At 37.4% G+C, this 27,714-nt stretch overlaps 1 protein-coding gene across 2 annotated transcripts in view; it reads right to left on the bottom strand.

The window, feature by feature from the left end:
* SOX5 (SRY-box transcription factor 5) overlaps positions 1-27,714 on the bottom strand; it is a 399,062-nt gene that overhangs the window by 96,009 nt on the left and 275,339 nt on the right. For both annotated transcript variants that reach the window (XM_073788966.1, XM_019936434.3), the window contains exon 8: positions 10,009-10,094. In XM_073788966.1, the coding sequence (XP_073645067.1) occupies positions 10,009-10,094 (86 nt within the window). The remainder of the gene's footprint in view (positions 1-10,008; positions 10,095-27,714) is intronic.

Raw genomic sequence — 27,714 nt, 5'->3', positions numbered from 1 at the left:
ATTCACAGAGCACAATCAGTGAACTCAGCAAAATGAAAGCAATTCAGAAGGTTGCCATTGTTACTAATATGCAAATCCTATCTATTGTTTTATTCATCCTTAATTTAAGTCTAAATGCAAAAATAGCAATTTTTCTCCCCTCTTTTTACACAAAACAACTTAAAAGTAATATATATGAATATATGCATTTAAATATTTGTAAGGATACCATGGAAAAATAGGAAGAAGCTAGATTTAGCTTTCAGCTGCTAGGATTATAGGCACACTTCTGTTAATATCTGATTTAGCCAGGTCACTACTTAAAGTCTAAATTGCCTCATCAATAAAATTCAAGAGTTGGAATAGAAGAATGATTTTTAAATTTTATTTTAGCAGCAGAATCTTTTATTCAAACAATCTCAGCCAGTAGAACTCAATCTATAAAACAAATAAAAGTGAATGGTACTGTTTGGTGGCGATTGGAGCCACTCGGACTCCTGTGAACAGTTTGAAACAACTGCTTTTAAAGGTCTCTGAGGTCCTTTTTATTTCAAATAGACTTGTTAGGACAGGAGGTTGTATGACTTTCTTCAAATTCTATTCCACTTTCACACTCCCTTCATTCTCTTAAATTTCAAGCTCCTTTATGGTCCCTCAAGGATTCTTAACTAATTCATCTTTGCATTCCTTATGATGCTTAGCTTAGTCACTTACAAAGAATAAGTATTTGCTGAGTAAATAAAATTTCTGGGATACTATGGGGTTTATAAAATAATTCGCTTCCACATTAAAGTATGAAAACATAGGAACTATTTCCTTAAAGGAAGTAATGAAAAGTTTATAAATTTTCTCAAATTTCTATGAGAAACAGTTTAGCTCTACAATAAAGGAGTAGGATAAGAGGTAAGATGTCTTGGTGTATATTCTACTAATACAGTTAGAAGAAGAGTATGTTTTGAAGGGTTATACCAGAAAATATTTTATATAAAATAATATTTTATATTATTTATTTTAAAATATGTTATTACGCTAAAAGCATCTACGTAAATAACTTATTTTAAACTTTATAAGCTATTCATTTAGAATAGTTGCTGGCAGCTCATAGAGACAATTAATTTGCATTACATTCAAGGAAAAATAGGACTTGACAGGAGGCATTATTTTCATTTTATAGATATAAATATTGAGATAAAGAGTGAGCAATAGCAAAATTTAGAACACTATACTCCTAAATAACTACTTGGGCTTTTTTTTTTTTGGATAATTAAACTCATTGCCTCCTATAGATTCTTGTGATGGGGCTTAAAATTATACCACACAGGGGAAAAAAATTGCTTCCTTATGAATAAGACGATGTGCCTCAATTTTACTAACTTGCTTTAGATGCTGAACTGCAAAATAAATCCACATAAGAAGAGTCTGCCAAGTCCTCACTTGCAAGATTGCCTTTAAGCTATAAAAAATTACCAGCTAATAACATTTATTAATCAACTAATACTACCAAGCATTTATTATTACCTAGGACATAGTATTTCATAAATTGTAATTAATACTTTTATTGCTCTAAGAACTTGATGTATATTATCTCATTTAATTCTCACAATAAGATATCATGTATATCCATAATTTACAGACAAGAAAACTATGGAATGGAGAGGTTAGGTAACTTGCCCCGAATCACAGAGCTAGTAAATAGCAGAACCATGAGTTAAGGCACAGATGGCTGCAGGTACCATCCTTTTAACCTCTCGCTAAATAACAGTGCCTCTTAAAATATTAATCTAAAGATAATGTCTTAATATAATAATAAAATTTTTTGCTTTAGTCTATGTTATTTTCCCTCTAATTATCCCCTGCTGAGAGACTAAGTTTTCCTGTATATAATTAATTAACTACGAAGACTTCCGCCCTAGGTTTAACAGTTATATGTAATATAATTTATATATTCCAGCTGCATGCTTTGAGATTTAGCCATACAAATAATGGATAATATTCAACAGTTTTCTGGTACCACAACCAGAGTTTGTTTCTCTTAAGGAGCATCTGTCTTCATTTGGGTTCTTTAGGCTCAAGACTCTTATTGGTTCTATTAAGGTGATAACCTTTACTTTCGTAGAATTTTACTCCTAAGATTGCATTTGTCTTCGTAAGACATTCCTTGAATAAATTAAAGGATACTAGTAATATAAACTAAACTGGCAATTAGGTTGAATGACAAATTTCTAATATAAATACAATCTGTGAATCTGAAGAATATTAGTTTCTCTCCTTTCTTATATATAGCCAAGACTAGAGAACTGAGTAGTTCTGTTTTTCTTGATAAAATGAAAAACCTGTATACTTTTAAAATTACAGTAAACTGGTATTGTTCCTAGGATTGCATCTACTGTTGGCCTTGAGCCTAGCAATCCTTTTATGTATAGCAATTAGCCTAGAAACATTTTAGAGTAACCTAAGCATGTTTTGATTAAGAGAACACAGAATGCCATTGAGGAATGGGCATGAATTTGCGACCAGGAAACCTGGCACTGATAAATAGTTTATATTACTTTAGTGCAGGCAATGGGAGAACTTCAAATACAATTTTAAACTTTACCATTTGATTGGTAAATACAATAAAAATGGGTAGTGTGGAAAAGCACACGTGTACTGATGTCTCTGTTAGCACGTAATGAGACAACATGAAGCGGCTGGAAACAAGGAAATACAGAAATAGCATGAAAAAGACACTGCCGGTACTGTCTCCATTGCCCAAATGTCAAACCGCTCCCGGGAACCCTAGGGGTGGTAATAACTGTGGAAGTAGTTCCTACTAGGTTTTTCCTTAAAGGAGATTCTTGAACACTGCTGGGTTCTGACTCTAGCCCATATGGGCCTGGAAAAGTCAGAGAAAATGTTGGCTGCACTTTTTCAGGCCTATTTGCATATGTTCTTTAGTATGCAGAATGTCTCTGTATATAATTTAATTGTTGTTGAGGTTTTTTTTTTTTGCCTCTATTAATACATATGCAAATGACTCACACTTGCAGCTGTGCTGTCTTAATCATATGTGTGCTTCTGTCTGTCTGCCCTGCAGGCTCAGGGTCGAAGAGAGAGGAAAAGAGGGAATTCATTCTTTTAACCTGCAAGAAAACTCACTCACGCAGACAGAAGTCTGAGAGCAAACAACACACCAGGGTTGCGACTGAAATGTTGAGCAGTTGATCATTTTTCACCCTGAATGGAAATGACTGTGACGTAAGAGTTAAACTGAATAGTAGAGTGCCTAGGTAGGTAAAGATGAATATTTTACAGGTATTCATCCTTGTAAGTATTCATCCTTCAATAAGAAGGTAAAAAGCCTCATATCTAGACCTCTCCACATGGTTATTTCCTCGTTATTGATTTTCTAGGGGTTTCTCTTGGTCAGACACATAAAGCCATGCTCACCTACAAGGCTCTGGGAAATATGAAACATTTATCTGTGTCCTGTCATAATTATTGACCTCCTTCAGAGAATGGCAGGAGGTTGATAAAAAGATGAACTTCATTTTTTCATCTACATCTACCTTGATGTTACTCTCTATCAGATAGAAACTGAAGCCATTTCCACTATGACTTCCATGTACCTTTGATAGCAAGGAAAAATGATTGATTTTAGTTGATATTTTGTATAATTCATTCTCTCCTGTGATCACATGTCATCTATCATATTCTCTATCCCAGAGGATTCATGTTATTGATATTACTGGTTGCTGGAACTGTAGCCCTATGTGATTTCATTTATGACAATTTGCAATTTTGAGTCTTTATTCCAAAAATATTATTATGCATTTTAAAAATAATCCTACTAAAATCAGTAAAAGGTGAATTAATTCAATAAAAATTCTTGAATGAAAGCTACTTGCTTAGTTGACTAAAATATGACCATCCAAAAAGAATTTCAATCTTTTTCTCCCCTGCTTATCACTATTAATCATTGGTTGGAGTTGACATTTTTGGCTTCCTATAGGTAGAACAGGTGGCAACCATCTTTTGGCCAACACAAATACAGTATTTATAAAGTGAGAAATAAGTGGATAAATATTTCCTTTTAATTTCCAATCTTAGAAGCCTTGTTAAAAAACAGAAATAGGATACACTACAAATCTTACTATTAAAAAGTTCACGATGCCCATTAAGTAAAATGCAAATTAATGACAATGAATATGAGAAATAAATGTTAGATGGACTGCTGCCATCATTTGGTTTCATTAATTAGAAACAGACGATTTGCTTAGCTGATTTTATCTAGTCACAAATATCCAAAAGATTCAAAGTGTAAGTTATTTTGCTTAAATAATTAGACTCACTTCTTCATATTGAAATGAAGCTAGATTAGTTTTCTGTATAAGTTAATCTCCCTCCTTTAAAAAGAGACAATATTAGGAGAACAAATATCAAAAGGTATCCTTGGCTCTTGGAAGAAAAATAAGTAGTTTGAAGAGGAAGGGGAAAGAAAAAAGAGAAGAGGAGGAAAAAAGAGAAGGGGGTAAACAGTATATGAGACTGCTAATTGGCTAGTTACTGTATTTTGATAATATACCTTTCCATTATTTAGAAATAATTTCCTTTAGTGTTGTATTGGCAAGGTGAGGCATACTGAGTCAAAAGCACCTCTATCAATTCATAGTCTCATCTACGCCTGTACGTCCGTTAACGCACAACATAGGAATAAACTAATGTTGAAATGTCTGGTCTTTTTGCAAATTATAACTTTAAAGGAATTACACAAACTGTAATAAATGCTAAAACGCATTCTTTATGCAGCAGCCCAAGGTTACAAATAAGATAAAGGGAAGAAGGAGCAGAAGAGATAGAGCTACAGATTTCTCATATGCTAAGAATCTTTTAATAAGGGTTAAAAATATAATGTTCCCTGGTATTTAAATTAATATAATCTATTCCAGAAATTAATCATACACTGCTTTGTTATTTTATTTAAAATGATTATGACCATTAGTTCATGATAGTTTCTTCATTTTATTCCTACGTACTGAGCACCAGCTACTTGCTAGGCATTCCCCGCCCCCAGCACGTGAGATACATTATGATACATTATTGGACAACAACAACAACAAAATGACACTCCCTGCTCTGGTGGAGTTTAGAGAATATTTGAAACAGGCAGACAATAAATAAGGAACATAATATGTAAGTTATACAGTATGTTTGAAGATGACTAGTGCTATAGAAAAAAAGCAGAATAATAGGAAGTGTGGTACCTCTGGGAGGGTTATTTTATGATTTCAAGCAGTTAGTTAGACTAGGTCTAGGAGAGATGACATTAGAGCAGATTCTTGAATGAGGTGAATTAGCCTTCCAGGCAGAGGGACAGGTAATGCCAAACTCTAAGGTGGGAGCATACTTCAGCAAGTCAAGGGACAGAAAAGAGTCTAGTGTAGTCGCAGCACACTGAACGAGGTAGTGTGGAGCAGAACTATCATAAACATAATTTTAAAATACTGTAGTGCCAAATGTGGTAACAGGTACGTAGTGTTTTCATAAGGATGAAAATTAATGTATATAGGAAATTAATCATTAATATTCAGCTTAATTCCACTATTTCAAAGAAGGGTAGCTAGTTAACAAAAATAGATAATTTATTTTAAGTGTAATCTTTTTTTTTTTTTTGCGGTACGCGGGCCTCTCACTGTTGTGGCTTCTCCCGTTGCGGAGCACAGGCTCCGGACACGCAGGCTCAGCGGCCATGGCTCACGGGCCCAGCCGCTCTGCGGCATGTGGGATCTTCCTGGACCGGGGCACGAACCCGTGTCCCTTGCATCGGCAGGCGGACTCTCAACCACTGCACCACCAGGGAAGCCCCTTAAGTGTAATCTTAAGATTCATTCTTCACCTTTTCATTTAATAGATATTTACTGAGTCCATTAAATATTTCAAGCATTGGTTAAGTGCAAACGATGGTGAGTCAGTAATTTCATAGATTTGCCATCTGGTAGAAGCCAGAAAGTAGGATTTAAAACATATTCTATAAGTGCTATGAGAGGGGAAATACAGTGTGCTCCCAGCATATATAAGACCTACATTAATCAAGACTTGGGGACAATGAAAACTTCCCTGAAAAAGTGAGGTTTTGACTTGCAACCTCAGGGATAAGTAGGAGTTTGCTTGGTAAAAAAAGGTGGGTAGTAGGTTTCCCGAAAGAGAAAACATCACATGTAAAGATCCAGAGGGGAGAGAGAACTTGAAAACACCAAGGTGTAATTTAAAGTATTTAAGTAGGAGAAGGACATGGCCAGATTTTCTAAAATCTTAAAGATCATTCTGACAAACACATAGTAGAGAGTGCACTGAAGGGGCAAGATGAAGAAGGAAAGGCCAGTTCAGGGCTACTGTGGTAAATTATGGAAGCAATGAGGGTAGCCTGACCCACAGAGTGACAGTATCGTGCAAAGGAACAGATGGATTCTTGATGTATTTAGTAGGTAGAATGAATAGATAGATAATGAATGAATAGGTCCAGAGGAAGAGGGAAGAAGGGAAGTTGAACATAGTGCTCATGGTTTCCGGGGTTGAGCCATTTGCTAAGACCAGAAAATGAACAGGTCTGGGGGCAAGGAAGAGAATTGGTGAGGCCCATTTTGTAGTCAGTTTATTATGCGTGTAACGTCTGTGTTTCCTCTTGGTAGCCAACAAATAGTTGGCTATATGTATCTGAAGCTCCAGAAAGACTTAAAAGCTCTGGAAAAAGCTCAGAGGAGACAAGGACAGATATTTTGTTATAAAAGAAAGAAATAAAATGGTGCCTGGGCACAACATGTTAATTTGTATGTTTTATATACATAATCCACATTAAGCCATTTTCTCTATATAAATAAAAAATAAATGTTTGACAATGCTTAGACTATTTTAACTGCTCATAAAAGTATACAGTAAGGTGATTTTTTATGTGTTTTTTTTGCATAGTAAGTATTTTATTATTTTATCCAGGAACATGAACCGATAAAGTAATAAACAGTGGTTTAATTTAAAACATGTCATTTTGCTTTTCTTTTAAGACAACTGTAATCATTATTTCTTCTTTAATAAAGGCCCTGGTTATTGGTTTTACTTAATATTATCCAAGTGTGAACAATTGCATGTAAATGATTATCTCAAAAGAAAACACAAATGGTAGGTAAACAAAGTCAACCATGAGTAGAAATATATTTATAGGGTCCTTTCTTGGATCTAGATGTTCAAAAGGAGAAGATTGAATTAACATATATCTGAAATAGGTATGAAATAGACAATGCAGAGTGTGAAGTAGATAGCCATCATGAATCCTGCTGTCTCCTTCAGTATTGCATATAGAGGATTTGTATTAGTACCAATTAATCAGCATTATTGTTATAATTGTATTAGCAGGTTACTAAGTTAGCAAATGTCCTAAGAAGGGCAATGTCTCCAAAGTTTAAAATAAAATCTCCTGTACTTAGAAAAGCAAGTATAATTGTTTTAAAACCATGGATTTTGGACTCTGTGATCCAGATTCCTTCTTTGTCAAATGGAGTTATTAATACATAGCAAAAAGTGTTGTAATAAGAATTAAATGAGAAATCTTTGTGTGAAAGCCTTACCAGAGAACCTAGCATAAGAACCTAGGACTGAATCTCAATAATTGAAAGAGAATCTTAGTAACTGAAAGGGACTCAAAAGTGATGAAGTCTCCTCCAGGTATTATTAAGGGATGGAAAACGGAGATTTAGCAGTATAATTCAAAGCAGAGTATAGAGAAAATTAAAACTGGCTCATACATTATACTCCACTGAGATGAAACTTCTCAGAAGTAGGTTCACAAGATTGGGGTGAATGCTGGGTTAGGGTTAAGGTAAGACTTCTGACCAGGCATTGTAGTTAGCTTTTCTCTGACCTGTCTGGGAAGGTTTGTGGAGAAGAAAAGAATTTGGATGCTATTTTAATGCAAAGGGAGGGAGAGTATTACAGGTCTCCTTTGCAGCTCGGGGAAAGGTGAAGTCAAGGTTAGGGACCTGTGAATACAGTGTTAGGAATAGGAGTAGAAAAGTAGGTTGGTGTAGGCACCCTAGCAAAGGTGAGAGTAAGTCCACTAAAAGAAAAGCCAGATTCTCTGCCATGACATGCAGTTGGAATATGTGTTTGCGTTTGAGTATTGTTTTTTAATCAAAAGCAAAAAAAGTCTGTGTGTGTGTGTGTGTGTGTGTGTGTGTGTGTGTGTGTGTGTGGTTACATGTTTGTGTTTTAATAGTAGCTAATGGCTTATCATGAAAGAGTTACGATTATTAGTTTTCTTGTTGTACTGCAGTGCTGATTTACTGAGATCCTAACAAAACTCATTTATTTTAATGGGTACGATGCCACTTACACAAAATATCTTTATCCCATTTATAGATCAAATTATAGTTGAGGCAAAAGCAAATATGTTTGGTGTCTTTTTTCTTGTTTTCTGATCAAAATTTTTTTTGTATCTTTAAATTTTAACGGAATCTGATATCACATTATAAGGGCAGAAATAAAACTTAATTTGTGTCAAATAGTCTAATACTATCGTTATAGAAAAATAAGTTTGGACTGCTGCCTAACAAAGCTACCTTCTACTAGAATTCTACAATGAAACATAGGAGATGCCTGCAACTTGCCCTCGCTCCCTCTCACCACTAATCCAATGGTGAAAGGAAATGAGCATGTCTAATTTGTTTTGAAAACTGACAGCTTAGATCTCTAAAACGCCTATTTTCCACATTCAAACCTATTGCTGGATATTCTTCCCTCTTCCTTTAATCCCACTACTCTTTTTAGTTTTACTTATTATAACCACTTCTTTGTATTGTAGTTATTTCTCAGATTTCAAAAGCTAACAAATGTTGTTACTTTTATTGTCCCCATGGCTCCAACAGGTTATTTCCAAGGTTATTTCTAGCTCAAAGAAACAGACATTAACACTGTAGCTTTCGGAGAAAAGGCAGAATAGGAATGGGTGTTATTAACCTCTGTAGAACACAGTATGTCTCAGTTCCTCCTGTGAGACTCAACTGGTTTCTCAGAACCCCACCAGGTCTGACAACTCTCTGTGCTGACCAGATGTAACTGTCTCTTGATGCTGCAATTTAAACTATATTTTCCTTATAGGCTAGGGTCATCTGTCATGACAATGCACTTTCATGAATACAACTTAATTTTATTAAGCATGAGTGCTTTATACTTGGCTTTAATGGCATACTGCGTCTTTCAGGCAAAGGAAAATATAAAACTTCTCACAAGGGGAGATTAATCCTATTATTGGATGATTTGTTATTCCCATTACCTGTGTAACTATAAAGTCCATAACAACAGAAACTAGGGCAGTAGGATGCTGATTCAAAGACTTAAACAGTTAACGAAAGATAACTTTAATATAATTTAATTGATATTCTTTCCAACTCCAGAGACAAAATTTCTAAAATCACTTGGACATCTGGTAAAGTTAGCACTGACATTCATGGATATATGGGAATATGTCTTCTGCCGAGCTAAAAAAGGTCTTAATTAGGATGTCTGGATAAAGTTGTGCTCATTTAGGCACCTGCTTATTTGGTCTACTTATCCTTGCTTATCCAACTGAGCTGGCATTAGCAGGAGAATAAAGAGTGCTTCAAAACTACTGGGCATCTTGAACAATTTTAAATGTAATTTTTGTAAGCTATCTTGATCCATAAGTATCTGAATATCTTTTGTAGGTTTTTTGTTCTTTTTATCTTGGTGAGGACCATTCTGTGACGAAATTATGGCATACAGTAATCAAAGCAAAACTACAGCTCATTTTGTTAAATCATACCAGGCAATAAAAAAATTACAATAAACTGTCTTTAGTACAGAAAACTGGGCTAAAAATTAAACGAACCAACTTTGGGTTAAGAATCAGTAGACATAAATTCAAAAACAAAAAAATGTGAGACAAATATCACTAGTCAGTTTTATTTTGCGTTAACACGATAATAGCTGTTTTCGATATTTACTTAACCTTTGTCTCTGGTGTATTGTTTCCTGACTTACCTGCAGTTGGAGTGGGCCTAAGCCTGGTGTTGCTGCAGCAGCAGCTGCCATGGTAGTTGGGATCAGCTGTACAGGGTAAGGGTCACCTACGTAAGAGAATAATAGAGGCGTCAGCACCTTTTATCTACTCTCCACCTGCAAATTAAACTCATGCATTCACTCTTTCCAAAAGCCTTCTTTTGTGTGCCTTGCTGAGGCCTAATGAAAAGCTCTATTGTGCAGCTTTTTACTAACACTCTTTTCACAATTCTGGCTGAGAGAGGAATGTGAATAAAAGGCACAAGCAATTAAGGCGGAAACCTCATCCTTTTTTCATGATGTATTTAGGAAAATGGGAGGAAAGAGTGTGCATTGATCAGAGGGCTGCACTTTATAACACACACACACACACATACACACACCTGATAATCTTGATATGAGCATACCAACTCCTCAGCAAATTTAAAATGTTATTATAAAAGGAACTTAACTAAACTTAATTCTATTTTAACAAACTAAACTCTAAAGATTTAGGTCAAGTAGCTTATCTTTTTAATGCTATGTTACAGTCTTGATTCGAATAACCTGTGGACAAATTCGTCATAACATTTAATGCATTTTTAAAAGTTATATAAAATGTTGGTATCTCTATTATTCCAGAGACAAATGTTTAAAAAAATATACTATAAAGAAAGCAGAAAATAGATGAGTTTTCCCCAAGGGATTTCTCTTTGTGGGAATATCTAAAAAACTAAAATTTTAGTAATTTAAAATTAAAGTTTTAATGCAGATGATCTATAAAAATATAGAGAGACACACAAACATATATTCACATATAGAAGATTATAATGTATGTTTTTGATGTGAATAAAGAATTTTTTCCTCTTAGTAAAGACGTACCTCAGACTTTTTGCACAGAGCCCATGATATGCTAACAGATATGAACACTGTTAGTTGTTTGAAATATAACCATAGCAAAATGTAAAATAACTATTGATATAAGAACAATTTTCTAATATACAAAGCTTTTTGTAGAACTATAATTTGTGAAAAGCTTGTTGAATGTCAAATGTATGGAAATATAACTGAAAATAATAGTTAATATATTCATTCAAAAGTATTTACTGAGGGAGCCCCTGCGCTCGAGAGGCCTGTGGTACCATGGCCACCTGTGGAAGCAGTGAGTTGCGACCAAAGCTCCCCGGCCACAAAGGGCCCTGGGCCTCCGGGTCCTGGTGTCACACCCCCTCTGCTGTATCTCAATAAGCAAAAAGTTGTCCCAGCACTATTGTTGAAAATACTACTCTTTTCCACATTGAATAGTCCTGTCACCCTTGTCAAAAATCAATTGACCAGAGGACCTTCAAGATGGCAGAGGAGTAAGATGTGGAGATCACCTTCCTCCCCACAAACACATCAGAAATACATCTACATGTGGAACAACTCTTACAGAACACCTACTGAATGCTGGCAGAAGACCTCAGACCTCCCAAAAGGCAAGAAACTCCCCACGAACCTGGGTAGGGCAAAAGAAAAGAAAAAACAGAGACAAAAGAATAGGGACAGAACCTGCACCAGTGTGATGGAGCCGTGAGGAGGAAATGTTTCCACACACTAGGAAGCCCCTTCGTGGGCGGAGACTGCGGGTGGCGGAGGGGGAAAGCTTCGGAGCCGCGGAGGAGAGCGCAGCAACAGGGGTGCAGAGAGCAAAGCGGAGAGGTTCCCACACAGAGGATCAGTGCCGACTGGCACTCAGCAGCCCGAGAGGCTTGTCTGCTCACCCGCCGGGGCGGGCGGGGCTGGGAGCTGAGGCTCGGGCTTTGGTCGGAGCGCAGGGAGAGGACTGGGGTTGGCGGCGTGAACACAGCCTGAAGGGGGCTAGTGCGCCACAGCTAGCCAGGAGGGAGTCCGGGAAAGTGTCTGGAGTTGCCGAAGAGGCAAGAGACGATTGTTTCGGGGAGCGCGAGGAGAGGGGATTCAGAGCACCGCCTAAACGAGCTCCAGAGACAGGAGCGAGCCGCGGCTATCAGCGCAGACCCCAGAGACGGGCATGAGACACTAAGGCTACTGCTGCCGCAACCAAGAAACCTGTGTGTAATCACAGGAGTCTAATTCCGGGAGCCCGTGTAGCTGACCACTGCCAGGGTCCTGTGATCCAGGGACAACTTCCCTGGGAGAACACACAGCATGCCTCAGGCTGGTGCAACATCACACCGGCCTCTGCTGCCTAAAGCTCGCCCTGCATTCCATACCCCTCCCTGCCCCGGGTGCCAAATCCAAAGCTGAACCCCAGAAGCTGTGCCAACAAAGAAGAGAAAGGGAAATCTCTCCCAGCAGCCTCAGGAGCAGTGGATTAAATCTCCAGAATCAACGTGATGTACCCTGCATCTGTGGAATACCTGAATAGACAATGAATCAACCCAGAATTGAGGTGGTGGATTTTGGAGCAGCTGTAAGCGTGGCGTTTGCTGTAGGCGACTGAATAATTTCTGATATTTATGTTTATATTAGTATAGTTATTAGTGCTTGTTATCATTGGTGGATTTGCTTATTGGTTTGGTTGCTCTCTTCTTTTGTAAATACTTTAAAAAATTTTTTATTTTAATAATACATTTTTATTTTAATAACTTTTATTTTACTTCTTTCTTTCTTTTTTTTCTGCCTTTTCTTCTGAGTTGTGTGGCTGACAGGGCCTTGGTGCTCTGGCCAGGTGTCAGGCCTGAGCCTCTGAGGTGGGAAAGCCGGATTCAGGACACTGAACCACCAGAGACCTCCCAGCCCCACGTAATATCAAACAGCGAGAGCTCTCCCAGAGATCTCTGTCTTAACGCTAAGACCCAGCTCCACTCAACAACCAGCAAGCTCCCATGCTAGAGCCCATGCAAAACAACTAGCAAGACAGGAACACAACCCCACCCATAAGCAAAGAGGCTGCCTAAAATCATAATAAGTTCACAGACACCCCCAAACAAGCCACCGGATGCGGTCCTGCCCACCAGAAAGACAAGATCCAGCCTCATCCACCAGAATACAGGTACCAGTCCTCTCCACCAGGAAGCCTACACAACCCACTGAAACAACCTTAGCCACTGGGGGCAGACATCAAAAACAACGGGAACCATGAACCTGCAGCCTGCGAAAACGAGACCCCAAACACAGTAAGTTAAGCAAAATGAGAAGACAGAGAAACACACAGCAGATGAATGAGCAGGGTAAAAACCCACCAGTTAACAGCTGATCTTTCAGTAGAAACTCTGCAAGCCAGAAGACAGTGGCAGGACATATTTAAAGTGATGAAAGGAAAAAATCTACAACCAACATTACTCTACCCAGCAAGGATCTCATTCAGATTTGACAGAGAAATTAAAACCATTACAGACAAGCAAAAGCTAAGAGAATTCAGCACCACCAAACCAGCTTCAGAAAAAATGCTAAAGTAACTTCTCTAGGCAGGAGACACAAAAGAAGGAAAAGACCTACAATAACAAACCCAAAACAATTAAGAAAATAGTAATAGGAACATACGTATCAAAAATTACCTTAATTGTTGTCTGTACATTAAAAAAATAATAACAAAAAACCTCTTAAAAAATTACGTTAAATGTAAATGGATTAAATGCTCCAACCAAAGGACATAGACTGGCTGAATGGATATAAAAACAAGACCCGTATAAACGCTGCCTACAAGAAACCCACTTCAGACCTAGGGACACAAACAGACTGAAAGTGAGGGGATGGAAAAAGATATTCCATGCAAATGGAAATGAAAAGAAAGCTGGAGTAGGAATTCGCATATCAGACAGAATAGACTTTAAAATAAAGACTATTACAAGACACAGAGAAGGACACTACATAACGATCAAAGGACCAATCCAAGAAGAAGATATAACAATTGTAAATATTTATGCACCCAACATAGGAGCACCTCAATACATAAGGCAAATGCTAACAGCCATAAAAGGGGGGAAAAACAGCAACACAATAATAATAGGGGACTTTAACACCCCATGTTCACCAGTGGACAGATCATCCAAAATGAAAATAAATAAGGAAGCACAAGCTTTAAATGACACACTAAACAAGATGGACTTAATTTATATTTATAGGACATTCCGTCAAAAACAACAGAATACACCTTCTTCTCAACTGCTCATAGAACATTCTCCAGGATAGATCGTATCTTGGGTCACAAATCAAGCCCTGGTAAATTTAAGAAAATTGAAATCGTATCAAGTATCTTTTCCCACCACAATGCTATAAGACTAGATATCAATTACAGGGGAAAAAAACTGTAAAAAATACAAACACATGGAGCCTAAACAATACACTACTAAACAACCAAGAGATCACTGAAGAAATCAAAGAGGAAATCAAAAAATACCTAGAAACAAATGACAATGAAAACACGATGACACAAAACCTATGGAATACAGCAAAAGGAGTTCTAGAGGGAAGTTTATAGCAATACAATCCTACCTCAAGAAACAAGAAACATCTCAAATAAACTAACCTTATATCTAAAGCAATTACACAAAGAGAACAAAAGAACCCCAAAGTTGGCAGAAGGAAAGAAATCATAAACATCAGATCAGAAATAAATGAAAAAGAAATGAAATAAACGATAGCAAAGATCAATAAAACTAAAAGCTGGTTCTTTGAGAAGATAAACAAAATGGATAAACCACTAGCCAGACCCATCAAGAAAAAAAGGGATAAGACTCAAATCAACAGAATTAGAAATGAAAAGGGAGAAGCAACAACTGACACTGCAGAAATACAAAGGATCATGAGGAATTACTACAAGCAACTCTATGCCAATAAAATGGACAACCGGGAAGAAATGAACAAATTCTTAGAAAAGCACAACCTTCTGAGACTGAACCAGGAAGAAATAGAAAATATAAACAGGCCAATCACAAGCAATGAAATTGAAACTGTGATTAAAAATCTTCCAACAAACAAAAGCCCAGGACCACATGGCTTCACAGGTGAATTCTATCAAACATTTAGAGAAGAGCTAACACCACTCTTTCAAACTCTTCCAAAATATAGCAGAGGAAGGAACACTCCCAAACTCATTCTATGAGGCCACCATCACGCTGATACCAAAACCATAGATGTCACAAAAAAAGAAAACTACAGGCCAATATCACTGATGAATATAGATGCCAAAATCCTCAACAAAATACTAGCAAACAGAATCCAACAGCACATTAAAGGGATCATACACCATGATCAAGTGGGGTTTATCCCAGGAGTGCAAGGATTCTTCAATATACGCAAATCAATCAATGTGATAAACCATATTAACAAATTGAAGGAGAAAAACCATATGACCATCTCAATAGATGCAGAAAAAGCTTTTGACAAAATTCAACACCCACTTGATAAAAACCCTCCAGAAAGTAGGCATAGAGGGAACTTACATCAACATAATAAAGCCCATATATGACAAACCCACAGCCAACATCATTCTCAATGGTGAAAAACTGAAACCATTTCCACTAAGATCAGGAACAAGACAAGATTGCCCACTCTCACCACTATTATTCAACATAGTTTTGGAAGTTTTAGCCACAGCAATCAGAGAAGAAAAAGAAATAAAAGGAATCCAAATCAGAAAAGAAGTAAAACTGTCACTGTTTGCAGATGACATGATAATATACATAGAGAATCCTAAAGATGCTACCAGAAAACTACTAGAACTAATCAATGAACCTGGTAAAGTAGCAGCATACAAAATTAATGCACAGAAATCTCTTGCATTCCTATACACTAATGATGAAAAATCTGAAAGAGAAATTAAGGAAACACTCCCATTTACCACGGCAACAAAAAGAATAAAATACCTAGGAATAAACTTACACAAGGACACAAAAGACCTGTATGCAGAAAACTCTAAGACACTGATGAAAGAAATTAAAGATGATACCAACCGATGGAGAGATATACCATTTCCTTGGATTGGAAGAATCAATATTGTGAAAATGACTATACTACCCAAAGCAATCTACAATTCAATGCAATCCCTATCAAACTACCAATGGCATTTTTCACAGAACTAGAGTGAAAAGTTTCACAATTTGTACGGACACACAAAAGACCCTGAATAGCCAAAGCAATCTTGGGAAAGAAAAATGGAGCTGGAGGAATCAGGCTCCCTGACTTCAGACTATACTACAAAGCAACAGTAATCAAGACAGTATGGTACTGGCACAAAAACAGAAATACAGATGAATGGAACAGGATAGAATGCGCAGAGATAAACCCATGCACATATAGTTACCTTATCTTTGATAAAGGAGGCAAGAATATACAATGGAGAAAAGACAGCCTCTTCAGTAAGTGCTGCTGGGAAAACTGGACAGCTACATTTAAAAGAATGAAATTAGAACACTCCCTAACACCATACACAAAAATAAACTCAAAGTGGATTAAAGACCTAAATGTATTGCCCGACACTATAAAACTCTTAGAGGAAAACATAGGCAGAACACTCTGTGACATAAATCACAGCAAGATCCTTTTTGATCCACCTCCTAGAGAAAGGGAAATAAAAACAAAAATAAACAGATGGGACCTAATGAAACTTAAAACCTTTTGCACAGCAAAGGAAACCATAAACAAGACAAAAAGACAACCCTCAGAATGGGAGAAAAGATTGGCAAACGAAGGAACTGACAAAGGATTAATCTCCAAAATATACAAGCTGCTCACGCAGTTCAATACCAAAGAAACAAATAACCCAATCCAAAAATGGGCTAAGACCTAAATAGACATTTCTCCAAAGAAGATATACATATTGCCAACAAACACATGAAAGGATGCTCAACATCACTAATCGTTAGAGAAATGCAAATCACAACCACAATGAGGTATCACCTCACACCAGTCAGAATGCCCATCACCAAAATATCTACAAACCGGGCTTCCCCGGTGGCACAGTGGTTGAGAGTCTGCCTGCCGATGCAGGCGACATGGGTTCGTGCCCCGGTCTCGGAGGATCCCATGTGCCACGGAGTGGCTGGGCCTGTGAGCCATGGCCGCTGAGCCTGCGCGTCCGGAGCCTGTGCTTCACAGCGGGAGAGGCCACGGCAGTGAGAGGCCTGCGTACCGCAAAAAAAAAAAAAAAAAAAAAAAAAAAAATCTACAAACCATAAATGCTGGAGAGGGTGTGGAGAACAGGGAACACTCTTGCACTGTTGGTGGGAATGTAACTTGATACAGCCACTATGGAGAACAGTATGGAGGTTCTTTAAAAAACTAAAAATAGAACTACCACACAAACCAGTAATCCCACTACTGGGAGTATACCCTGAGAAAACCAAAATTCAAAAAGGGTCATGTACCACAGTGTTCACTGCAGCATTATTTACAATAGCCAGGACATAGAAGCAACCTAACTGTCCATCGACAGATGAATGGGTAAAGATGTGGCACATATATAAATGGAACATTACTCAGCCATAAAAAGAAAAAAAATTGAGTTATTTGCAGTGAGGTGGATGGACCTAGAGTCTGTCATACAGAGTGAAGTAAGTCAGAAAGAGAAAAACAAATACCATATCCTAACATATATATAGGGAATCTAAAAGAAAAATGTGGTTCTGAAGAACCTAGGGGCAGGACAGGAGCAAGGCGCAGATGTAGAGAAGGGACTTGAGGACACGGGGAGGGGGAAGGCTAAACTGGGATGAAGTGAGAGAGTGGCATGGACATATATACTCTACCAAATGTAAATCCGATAGCTAGTGGGAAGCAGCCGCCTAGCACAGGGAGATCAGCTGGTGCTTTGTGACCACCTAGAGGGGTGGGATAGGGAGGGTGGGAGGGAGACACAAGAGGGAGGGGATGTGGGGATATATGTATACGTATAGCTGATTCACTTTGTTATACAACAGAAACTAACACAACATTGTAAAGCAATTATACTCCAATAAAGATGTTATAAAGAAAAGATCAATTGACCAGAAAAATATATATATATATTGAGTACCTGCTTTGTGTTAAACACTACTGTTGACACTAGAAATAGAGCTTTTTGTTTTTTTAATAAATTTATTTATTTATTCACTTATTTTTGGCTGCGCTGGGTCTTTGTTGCTGCGTGTGGGCTTTCTCTAGTTGTGGTGAGCGGGGGCTACTCTCTGTTGCGGGGCCCGGGCTTCTCATTGCGGTGGCTTCTCTTGTTGCAGGGCACGGGCTCTAGGAGTGCGGGCTTCAGTAGTTGTGGCACACGAACTCAGTAGTTGTGGCTCGCGGACTCTAGAGCACAGGCTTGGTAGTCATGGCACACGAGCTTAGTTGCTCCACGGGATGTGGGATCTTCCTGGACCAGGGCTCGAACCCGTGTCCCCTGCATTGGCAGGTGGATTCTTAACCACTTGCCACCAGGGAAGCCCCCAGAAATAGAGCTTTAAAGAAGACTCATGTCAAGAGGTGTATTTACTGGAAATTTAATGAAGCTTAAGCTTTGGGGTTCTGGAAAGGGCCCCTAGCAGTGTGTTCACAGGGTCATATGTTTTTATCTTTGTCAGCTCACTTAATTTTTTACTTTGTTGTGATTCTTTTCATAAATATTCTCTTTTGTACTTAATGTATATGAAGATCTTATATATATATATAATTTTCATATTTTTATTCTTAAATAGAGTCCCCAAAATTATATGTTTCAGGCTTCAGAATACCTGAGTCTACTTCTGCCAATCTGGCTTTACAGCTTAAAGGGAAAATAAGACAAAGATAATTCAATGATTAGTATAAAATACAATGACTGTTAAGATAGAGAAGTATACAGTGCTATGGACTATATTGTGGGTACCCCAAACATAGTCTAAAAGGTCAGAGACAGCCTCTAGGATGAAGTCATGTTTAAGCTGAATCTTGAATTAAATGAAAGCTAGCCAGGCAAAGAAGGGAAGCATTCCAGGAAGGAAAATGATTTTCATTAAGACTTAGAGTCAAATGGGAGTGTTATATCATAGCTCAGTCCCTGAATTGCTCAAGTGCAGAGTGCAGGTAGGGAAGTAGAGATAAATGGGGCTGGAGAGGGAATCAGGCCAGGTTGTGTATGGCTTTATGTACAATGTAAACAATCTAAACTTGATCCTACAGGATAAAGGAAACCATGAACATGGAAAATAGATGGACTGAGTAAAACCACTTGGGCTAAAGGTTGGAAGCTGTAATCAATAATAAAAAGATGCAGAACTTTCCATAATAACGTAATGATGGTCCAGACTAGAGTGGTGATGTTGGAATAAAGAATGATGGAGAGGGCTTCCCTGGTGGCGCAGTGGTTAAGAATCCTCCAGCCAATGCAGGAGACACGGGTTCGAGCCCTGGTCCGGGAAGATCCTACATGCCGTGGAGCAGCTAATCCCGTGCACCACAACTACTGAGCCTGCACACCACAACTACTGAGCCTGCATGCCTAGAGCCCGTGGTCCGCAACAAGAGAAGCCACCGCAATGAGAAGCCCATGCACTGCAACGAAGAGTAGCCCCCGCTCGCTGCAACTAAAGAAAGCCCAAGCGCAGCAATGAAGACCAAACACAGCCAAAAAGAGAAAAACAAATACTGTATGCAGCCCAAAAAAAAAAAAAAAAAAAGAATGATGGAGAAAGTCAAGTGGTATTTAAGAGGTAAAACTGACAAGACTTAATGATGGTTTACATAAAAGAAGACTCGAGGGTGATTCCCAGGTTTTTCACTGGAACAGCTGATTGCGGAGTGGAACTATTTGTTGGATTTGCAAACATGGATGAGAAGCAAGACTGTCACGTTGGGCATAGCGAGGGGGAGATGAAGGGGAAGGAATAGAGCTCTGTTTTGGACGTTTTAAGTCTGAAACTACTATCAGTATCCAAGTAGAGGTGTTCGCTGAGGCACTCGATAAACATGTTAGGATTTTAGGGGAGAAATCTCCATAGGAGATATAAATTTGAGAGTGGTCAGCATATATCTGGAATTTTAGCTGTAACCATGTAGGAGTTAACTATAGATAAAAAAAAGAGGTCCCAGGATTGGATTATAGGATATATTAACTCTTATAGTTAGGGAGATAGGTAACTAGCAGAGAAACTGAGGAGAAATGTATATCAATTTGGTGTTCCAGAGGCCAAGAAAGATCTTCAGAAAGAATGATCAAGTTTTTCAAATGCTGGATTTAGTGACATAGAACTCATTGGTGACTTCCACAAGGGCAATTTCAGCAGAATGAGGGGGTGAGAGAGCCTAGCTGGAGTCAGTGAGATCAACAGAGAATGAATAAAGAAAGGAACTGGGTGCAGTAAGTGTAGATCCTTGCTTTTCGGAGTGAAGTTCTCAGGAGCAGCACTGGTGTCACCTAGGAGTTTGTTAGAAAGGCAAAATTTCAGACTCCACCACAAACTTAACGTGGCAGGCACCCGTTAGAGTCAGCGGAACCCACACTGACTCCCACTTCCTGGTATTTATGTCCTTATGCAATTCCCTCCCCTTGTGGACTGGACCTAGTAACTACCTTCTAATGAACAGAATAAGGCAAAAGTGATGTGATGTTACTTTTGAGATAGGTTATAAAAAGACTCTGGCTCTGTCTTGCTTTCTCCCCTGCCCCCTTCCCCAGCAAGCAGTTATACTGTGAGCTGCCCTATGGAGAGGTTCACATTGCAAAGGACTGATGTCTTCCAGCCAACAGCAAGCACAAGTAGGAGGCCTGCCAACAACCAAAGGAGGGAGCTTGGAAGTGAATTTCTCCCCAAGTCAAGCCTAGAGATGACTACGGTTCAGGCCAACACCTTGATTGCAGGGACGTGAAAGACTCTGAGCCTGAGCGTGGCTGTGTCCAAACAAATGTTTGCTATTTTAAGCCACTAAGGTCTGGGAGACTTTGTCAAAGCAGCAAGCATATATCTTCTGAATTAGAATTTAAATTTTAACAAGATTCCCAAACTATTTGTTGGTATTTGAGAAGTGCTAAAACAGACAATTTCAGTGAGGCATTTTGCAGTATCTATTGGAGGATGTGTGATAAAGAAAACTACTTAAAAGGTATACGTTTGTAAAAATTATAGCATGCTTATATGCTAATGAGAAAGATCCAGTAAATAGGAAAAAACTGATGTTATCTGACAAGGCTTTACTTATCATTTGGAATTTTTAATATTTAATCCAGAAAATACTATATCTGATTTTATAAAGGGAAGTTTAGATGTTTAAAAGCTGAATTTGTGTTTATGCAAACTAGCTGAAATAACAAATATTATGACTATTAGAATCGACAATTTAAATACTTAAAATTATGTAATTCACTTATATTCCTTATTTAATGACTATAATATTAAAATAAACTAAGCAGAAGTTTAGAGGCTACGGTGCTCTTCACATTGACAATTCATTTTATATAATTTACTTTCCCTATTGAAAATCAATTAATAAGCACTTATATCATCTACCATGTGACTAGAATTCTGCTGGGTGTTATGCGAGATAAAAACGAAAAAACAAAACCAAACCTGGTCTCTATCTGTTTACTACAAGTCTCTCTTTTCTAATTATTTGAACTTATTTGAGTAGTATTGGCCATCAGTGCTACAGCAGTTAAGGTAGAACTAATTCCAGGCTTCAATATTTAAAGAATAAAGGTGAAAATAAGAGTGAGCTTGGCCTTGAAGATTTGCAGGTGTGGGGCAGATGTTTTAGACAGGGTGAAATGTACCATAGCATGAGCGTGACATGCTGCAGGAATGGAGAGAAAACCAGCTTAACTCACAGGTTACAGAATAAAAGCAAAAGAGACAGAAAGCAGGGAGCTGAGAAACTTTTCATAATCCAGACTTGAAGATGTTTGGATGCCAAAGGGCAACGGATATGAAATGAAGTTTTAACAAGTTTAATTAAAGAGGTTAAGTAACAGGTCTTAAAGATGACTCCGAGCTCTAACCTAGGGATACAGGTTTACTCATAAATTTGGATTGATGGCAAACACCCACATAGGTGTTTACTGCACTTTCCAACTACCAGCATCTAATTCTTAATAACAAATTGAGTATTATACACATATTTAGAGCTCATTAGTTAAAATCCAGACAGTTCCATAATGCTTAAAAATTGCATATGCATATAAGAATCTTATTATTTTTCATTTCCTACATTCATGAATATATAGTAATGAAATGAATATAGTTATCTTTCCTTTGGATACACATATATATGTGCATAACTATGTTATTCATATGCCATACTGTACATGTGTATAAACATATATGTGTACATACATACATATACACACACAAGCTAAATAATTTATATATGTCTTATGAGCTGAATTGTGTACCCCCAAATTTTATACGTTGAAGTCCTAACCTCTAGTATCTAAGAATGTAACTGTATTTGGAGATATGTCCTTTAAAAGGTAATTAGGGTAAAATAAAGTCATATGAGTGGGCTCTACTCCAATCTGATTGGTGACCTTATATAAAGAGGAGATTAGGACACAAACAACACAGATGGAGGGACAACCATGTGAGGATAGAGGGAGAAGACAACCATCTACAAATCAAGGAAAGAGGCCTCAGAATGAAATCCACACTGTTGATACCTTGATCTTGCATTTCTAGCTTCCAGAACTGTGAGAAAATAAGTTTCTGTTGTTTAAACCACCCAATTTGTGCTATTTTGTTATGGCAGCCCTAGCAAACTAATACAATATGTTTGCCATATACAGCCTCATATCAATGTAGTTGATGTTTAAGTGAACTGGAGAAAACGAAAGACTGGCAGCAAGAATTAAAAAGAGTACTATCACTATTACATATCTGTAATCATATACAGTTTCCAAGATAAACATATGATCAAAAATAGGATATCAACTAATTTCAAAAGGTTTGTGTCTAAGCCACAATATTAATGCAACCATCTCCATCCAACATCCAAACATACATAACTTGAAGCATATCTACCTTATTATCAATTTTTCAGGTCTAAGATATCCAGAAGTAGTTTAATTGAAATTTGCCCTAGTTACTAAGTAAATACAAATACCATAAATGCGAAAAGGGCCAATACAACAATTTAACTCAATTAAGGAAATTCAAAATATATTATATGCATGTGTCAGTGTTCTGAAGTGGACACAGAATCTATAAGACTTCAAAACAAGGTCAAGGGTAGTGCTTAATGGGGAAAGAGAAATTCAGAAACTACTGGGGAAAAAAGATTTTTACTGAAGTAAATACGTCATCTATTTATGCCATCTCTCAATAAACTGCACTAAAATATTACAACAGGCTTATTTTGTTAATACCTCATGAGATATTTAGTAAAAATAAGATAATGGAAAATTCTGGCGTTTAAAGTTCAACCATGTGTGTTATTCAAATTGACTTTCAACTAGTTAAAGTAATTTCTTCTACTCTTTCCTAGGTTTTAACCATTTGAACAGTTTTTCCTTAAGCCTTTCCAAAATTAATTTGCTTCTTCTTTCAAGCCAAGTATGGAAAATTCTAGCTCAAAACTAAAATTTTTCAAAAAGTTGAAAAATATACTGAGGCATGTTAATCAACTGTTTTCAGAATACAATCCGGCTTATAGTATCTACTGATATAAATGATATATCTAACAGTAAATAACCCAATAACCCCTCAGAAAGCATGTTACTTACATTAGTATTAAAGTAATGAATATTTAGATAATAATTATTTACAGTGACACTATTGAGGAGTCTCATTTTGGGGGGCTATATACAGAGTAAGAAAAACAACAAGGTTATGTAGGCTGAGGAAGATTGTCAAAAGCAAGTATGTTCTTATCCAGGGTCAACTTCACAAACCCTTTCACCCACTGAACTACTATAAAGGTTCTGGAAAGTTTTGTGGTATTATAAAAATTAAAACCTACACACACACACACACACACACACACACACACACACACAATCCCTGCCCTAGAAGAGTTCCTAATAAAGTGAGGGAGATAAACATGTAAACCAATCCAGTGATACAATGAGCAAAGTAGAACACTGGAGAAGGCATCATTCTGGAAACCTCCAGAAAAGAAGAACTTAACCCGGAAAGAGCACCGAGGAAGATTATTTGTTAAAGTAGCTCTTAAAAAATGGCACTTCACTACCAAATTATCTTTCAGGACCCTCTTACCACCTACTTTCCATGTCTTCCAAAGTCACACAGTAAGCCTCCATCACGTCATGCAACAGGATTGCTCTTATTAATCATATTCTCAGATTGGAACTGAAAACACCCTGCTCTACCACTCTAACTTCCTGGTGGAGGGAGTTGGGTAGGAGTTCACGGAGGAGTGTAAGACAAAGTGGAGTCAAAGAGGACACTATAGTTGGAACTTAAGGAAGGAAGGAAGTTGCTTTCTTTCATTTCATAGGCCAACAGATGAATTGGTGGATCCTTCTGCTTGGAAGGAGCCCCTTACCATTCATAGGACAGTGCTAGCAATGACCATTATCTGTTATTGGCCCCTACATCCAGGGATATTTTAATAGTCTCAGTGTATCTGATGCAGAAGGGGAATGTTAAGTTATGCAGCTAAAGAAGCAGGTAGGACACACATCTTGCAGAGCCTTGTGTTTTACTTTGAAGACAACCTTAAGTTGCTGAAAGATTTTAAGCAGGAATGTGACAGTCTGATTTGTGTTTTAGATCAGTTTTGTGGCAAGAGATAGAATCAATTGGAAGAGGGAGAGACTGGAGACAAACAGACATGTTAAAAACTACTGCAGTAAGTCAAGAGGGAAATGATAATGGCCTAAACTAATCATAAGGGAAAGAGAAGAAGGAACATATATGGGAGACAGACTTGATGGCCAATTTGATGGGAGAAAAGAGATACAGGGGGAAAAAAAAGGAAAAAAAAACCCACACAGTTGGGCTTATATTTTATTTTCAGATGTGGTTCAGGAAAAAAAATCCTTTTTTTACCCAAAGAGTTTCAACATCAGTTGTTCCAAAGTCAATTCTGAATTATTCATTATACTCCCACTGATGTGAAATGTGGGCAATTAATATTTGTTGACTTTTAGCACTGTTAAAATATTTTACATATGTATACACATAAATATACACATATAAATCTACACATATATGAATGAATGTATTTACTGGTCTGTGTATAAAATCTCATTTAATCTTCGTAACAATTCAATAGGGTAGATTGTTATTCTCATTCTACAAATTAAAAATGGTCAGGATCTCACAGATAGTAAGTACTATAGTTCTTACCATTGTGGCAAGGAAAGTATTAAGTTTTAGAAAATATCACAGACTATTTTAGAGCATAATATAAATATATATTTAAAATTTCAAAATAGATACATTCATTTTATGTCCATTCAATTCACATGTGTCAAACATTATGTGTAGGACACAAAGCAATAAAGGTACAGTCCTTGCCTTCGTGACACTTTCAGTTACAAAAATAAGACATAAATATGGAAAGTGAAATGAATCAAAGCCACATGATTAAAATCATATGAATAAGAAAGGCAGTAATTACCAAAGAAAGGAGGAATTTATATGAGCTGAAATCAATGGAGAAAGAATCAGAGAAGGGGCTGGTCCTGAGTTAGGCTTTGAATAAAAAATAACTAGAAAAGATGAGAGAAGTCCAAAATTACAATGCTTAGCACACAGTAGATATTCAATAAATATTTGCTGATAGATGTTCAATAAATAATTTGATGAATAAATAAATGGTTGAGCCCAAAAGTAAGGATCAGAGAAATGAATGAACAAAATGTATTAATGAACTAGCCTGCAGCTGGACCCATGTCATATAGTATCAAGAAATATTCAGAAGGTTAGAGTCTATTAAATACCTCAACTGCCAAGGTAAGGATCGGTTCATACCGTGTCCCTAAACATATGCACAAGTACCTCCTATCCTAAAAAAGCAACCAACTATCTAGACTCCAAAAATCCCTTGAAAACACTTTCCTTAGTGTTTAGAAAGGAGTCATTTATTTACTTTCTTTCTTCTTCTCATCTAAATTGCTGGAAACTAGTCTTCAATGATAATCTTAAATCCTTCTCCTACACTTTACTTCTCAATCCATAAACTTCCCTGGAAATAATGACCTCTGATTTGCCAAATTTGAACGAACACTGCTGTGTAACAGCTGATACTGTTAATGACTCCCTCCTTCTCTAACTACATCTACACTCCGACTTTTCTTATAACGTGCTCTCCTGTTCTCCTCATACCCGGTTCATGCTGACTTTATTACTTCTGCAATAGGCTGTTCTACCTTCCTTCACTCATTCCTTAGGTATTGGTATTCCTTGGAGTCTAATCCTTGGTGCTTGAATTTTTTCATGGATTTCCTTTATCTGAATGATCTTATCCAAACTCTTGGTCCAAGTACCATATATAAACTATTCGAAATCAGGGACTCCAGCCTAGTCCTCTCACACTGCTTTTGGATGGCCACCCCACCCCCAACCCGCCGGCCATCTCTCCCATAGGAAGTTCAGTTTCCACATTTAATTTAATTCATCATCCTTCTTGCAAGACCCACTTCTACTCTTGGTATTTCGATTAATTTGGGTGACACCCAGTTACCTATGCTATAAATATGAAGTATCCTTGACTTCTCCCTCCCTTTCATTCTCTATGGCCAGTCAATGACAAACTTCATTTAACCCCCAGGTTTTCATTTCTTACTATTGGAAAACCTACCAATCAGTCCCCCAGGCTCCAGTCCTCTGCTAAAGAAATGAATTCTCTGCTTAGCTTCCAGTGGCACTCATTACAGGTACACAATAAATATTCATTGGTTGTATTTAAATTGTAATAAATATTTACTGATTACATACTGTGTGTTAAGGACTGAAAAGTTCAAAAGTGAACAAGAAAGTATGTCTTGACATGGATGAATCGATCAATGGATGGATGGATGGATAAATGCCACTATGATCTCAACCCAGAGTTTTAGCCCTTCAATGGCTTTTCAGTTCCTCCAGCATAGAGAGTCTATAAATATTTCCTTGAATTGGTCTCCTCTTATGTCCTCCAACTACTCACTTATTATTTCTTGCCTTAAAGTTTACTTCAAACTGCTTAAAGGTCCATATATACCCTAATTCCATCTCTTGTTTTCCAGCCTCCATCAGGGCTGTTTTTTTTCTGCCAGGAATGTTGTTTGTGTATCCTTTCACCACAACAACTTCTTCAATTGCTTAGTCGCCCTTCATCCTTTAGGATTGGACTTTAGGGATCATCCTTCAGGGATCCTTAGGATCATCCTTCCCCCCTCCAAGAAACCTTCCCTGACACCTTCCATCAGTCTCAGATTTGAGTTCATTCCCTTTCCACTCACTTTTGTTAAAATTCTATGCATATCTCTATTACATAACATCTGTTTACATCCCATTCTCCCCAACTAGACTGTGTGCATCCTAAAGCCAGAATTATGTCTTACTCCATCTTTAAATTCCCAGTTTCTAGCATAGTGCCTTGCCCACTTAAGGCTGTTAACTGTTTAATGACTGAATATATGAAGCAATATTCTATTTAAGAAATTAACAAATTTCAAACACAGGAGACCACTCTTCCCATATCAAAAGCTTAAGGCTTATTAATAGAAGAAACAGATTGTAAGCAAATAATTATACAAATAAGGAACAAATTAGTTTTTTTGTACAGTTTAAGAAATAAGGACCTGAAGGAGGCGGTTAAAGAATCTTTTGTCACATTTTTTCACACATCAAACCATTC

Source organism: Tursiops truncatus, chromosome 11 (assembly GCF_011762595.2).
Source record: "Tursiops truncatus isolate mTurTru1 chromosome 11, mTurTru1.mat.Y, whole genome shotgun sequence".
Lineage (NCBI taxonomy): Eukaryota > Metazoa > Chordata > Mammalia > Artiodactyla > Delphinidae > Tursiops > Tursiops truncatus.
The sequence above is the reverse complement of the archived record's forward strand: the minus strand, read 5'-3'. Positions and strand labels throughout refer to the sequence as shown.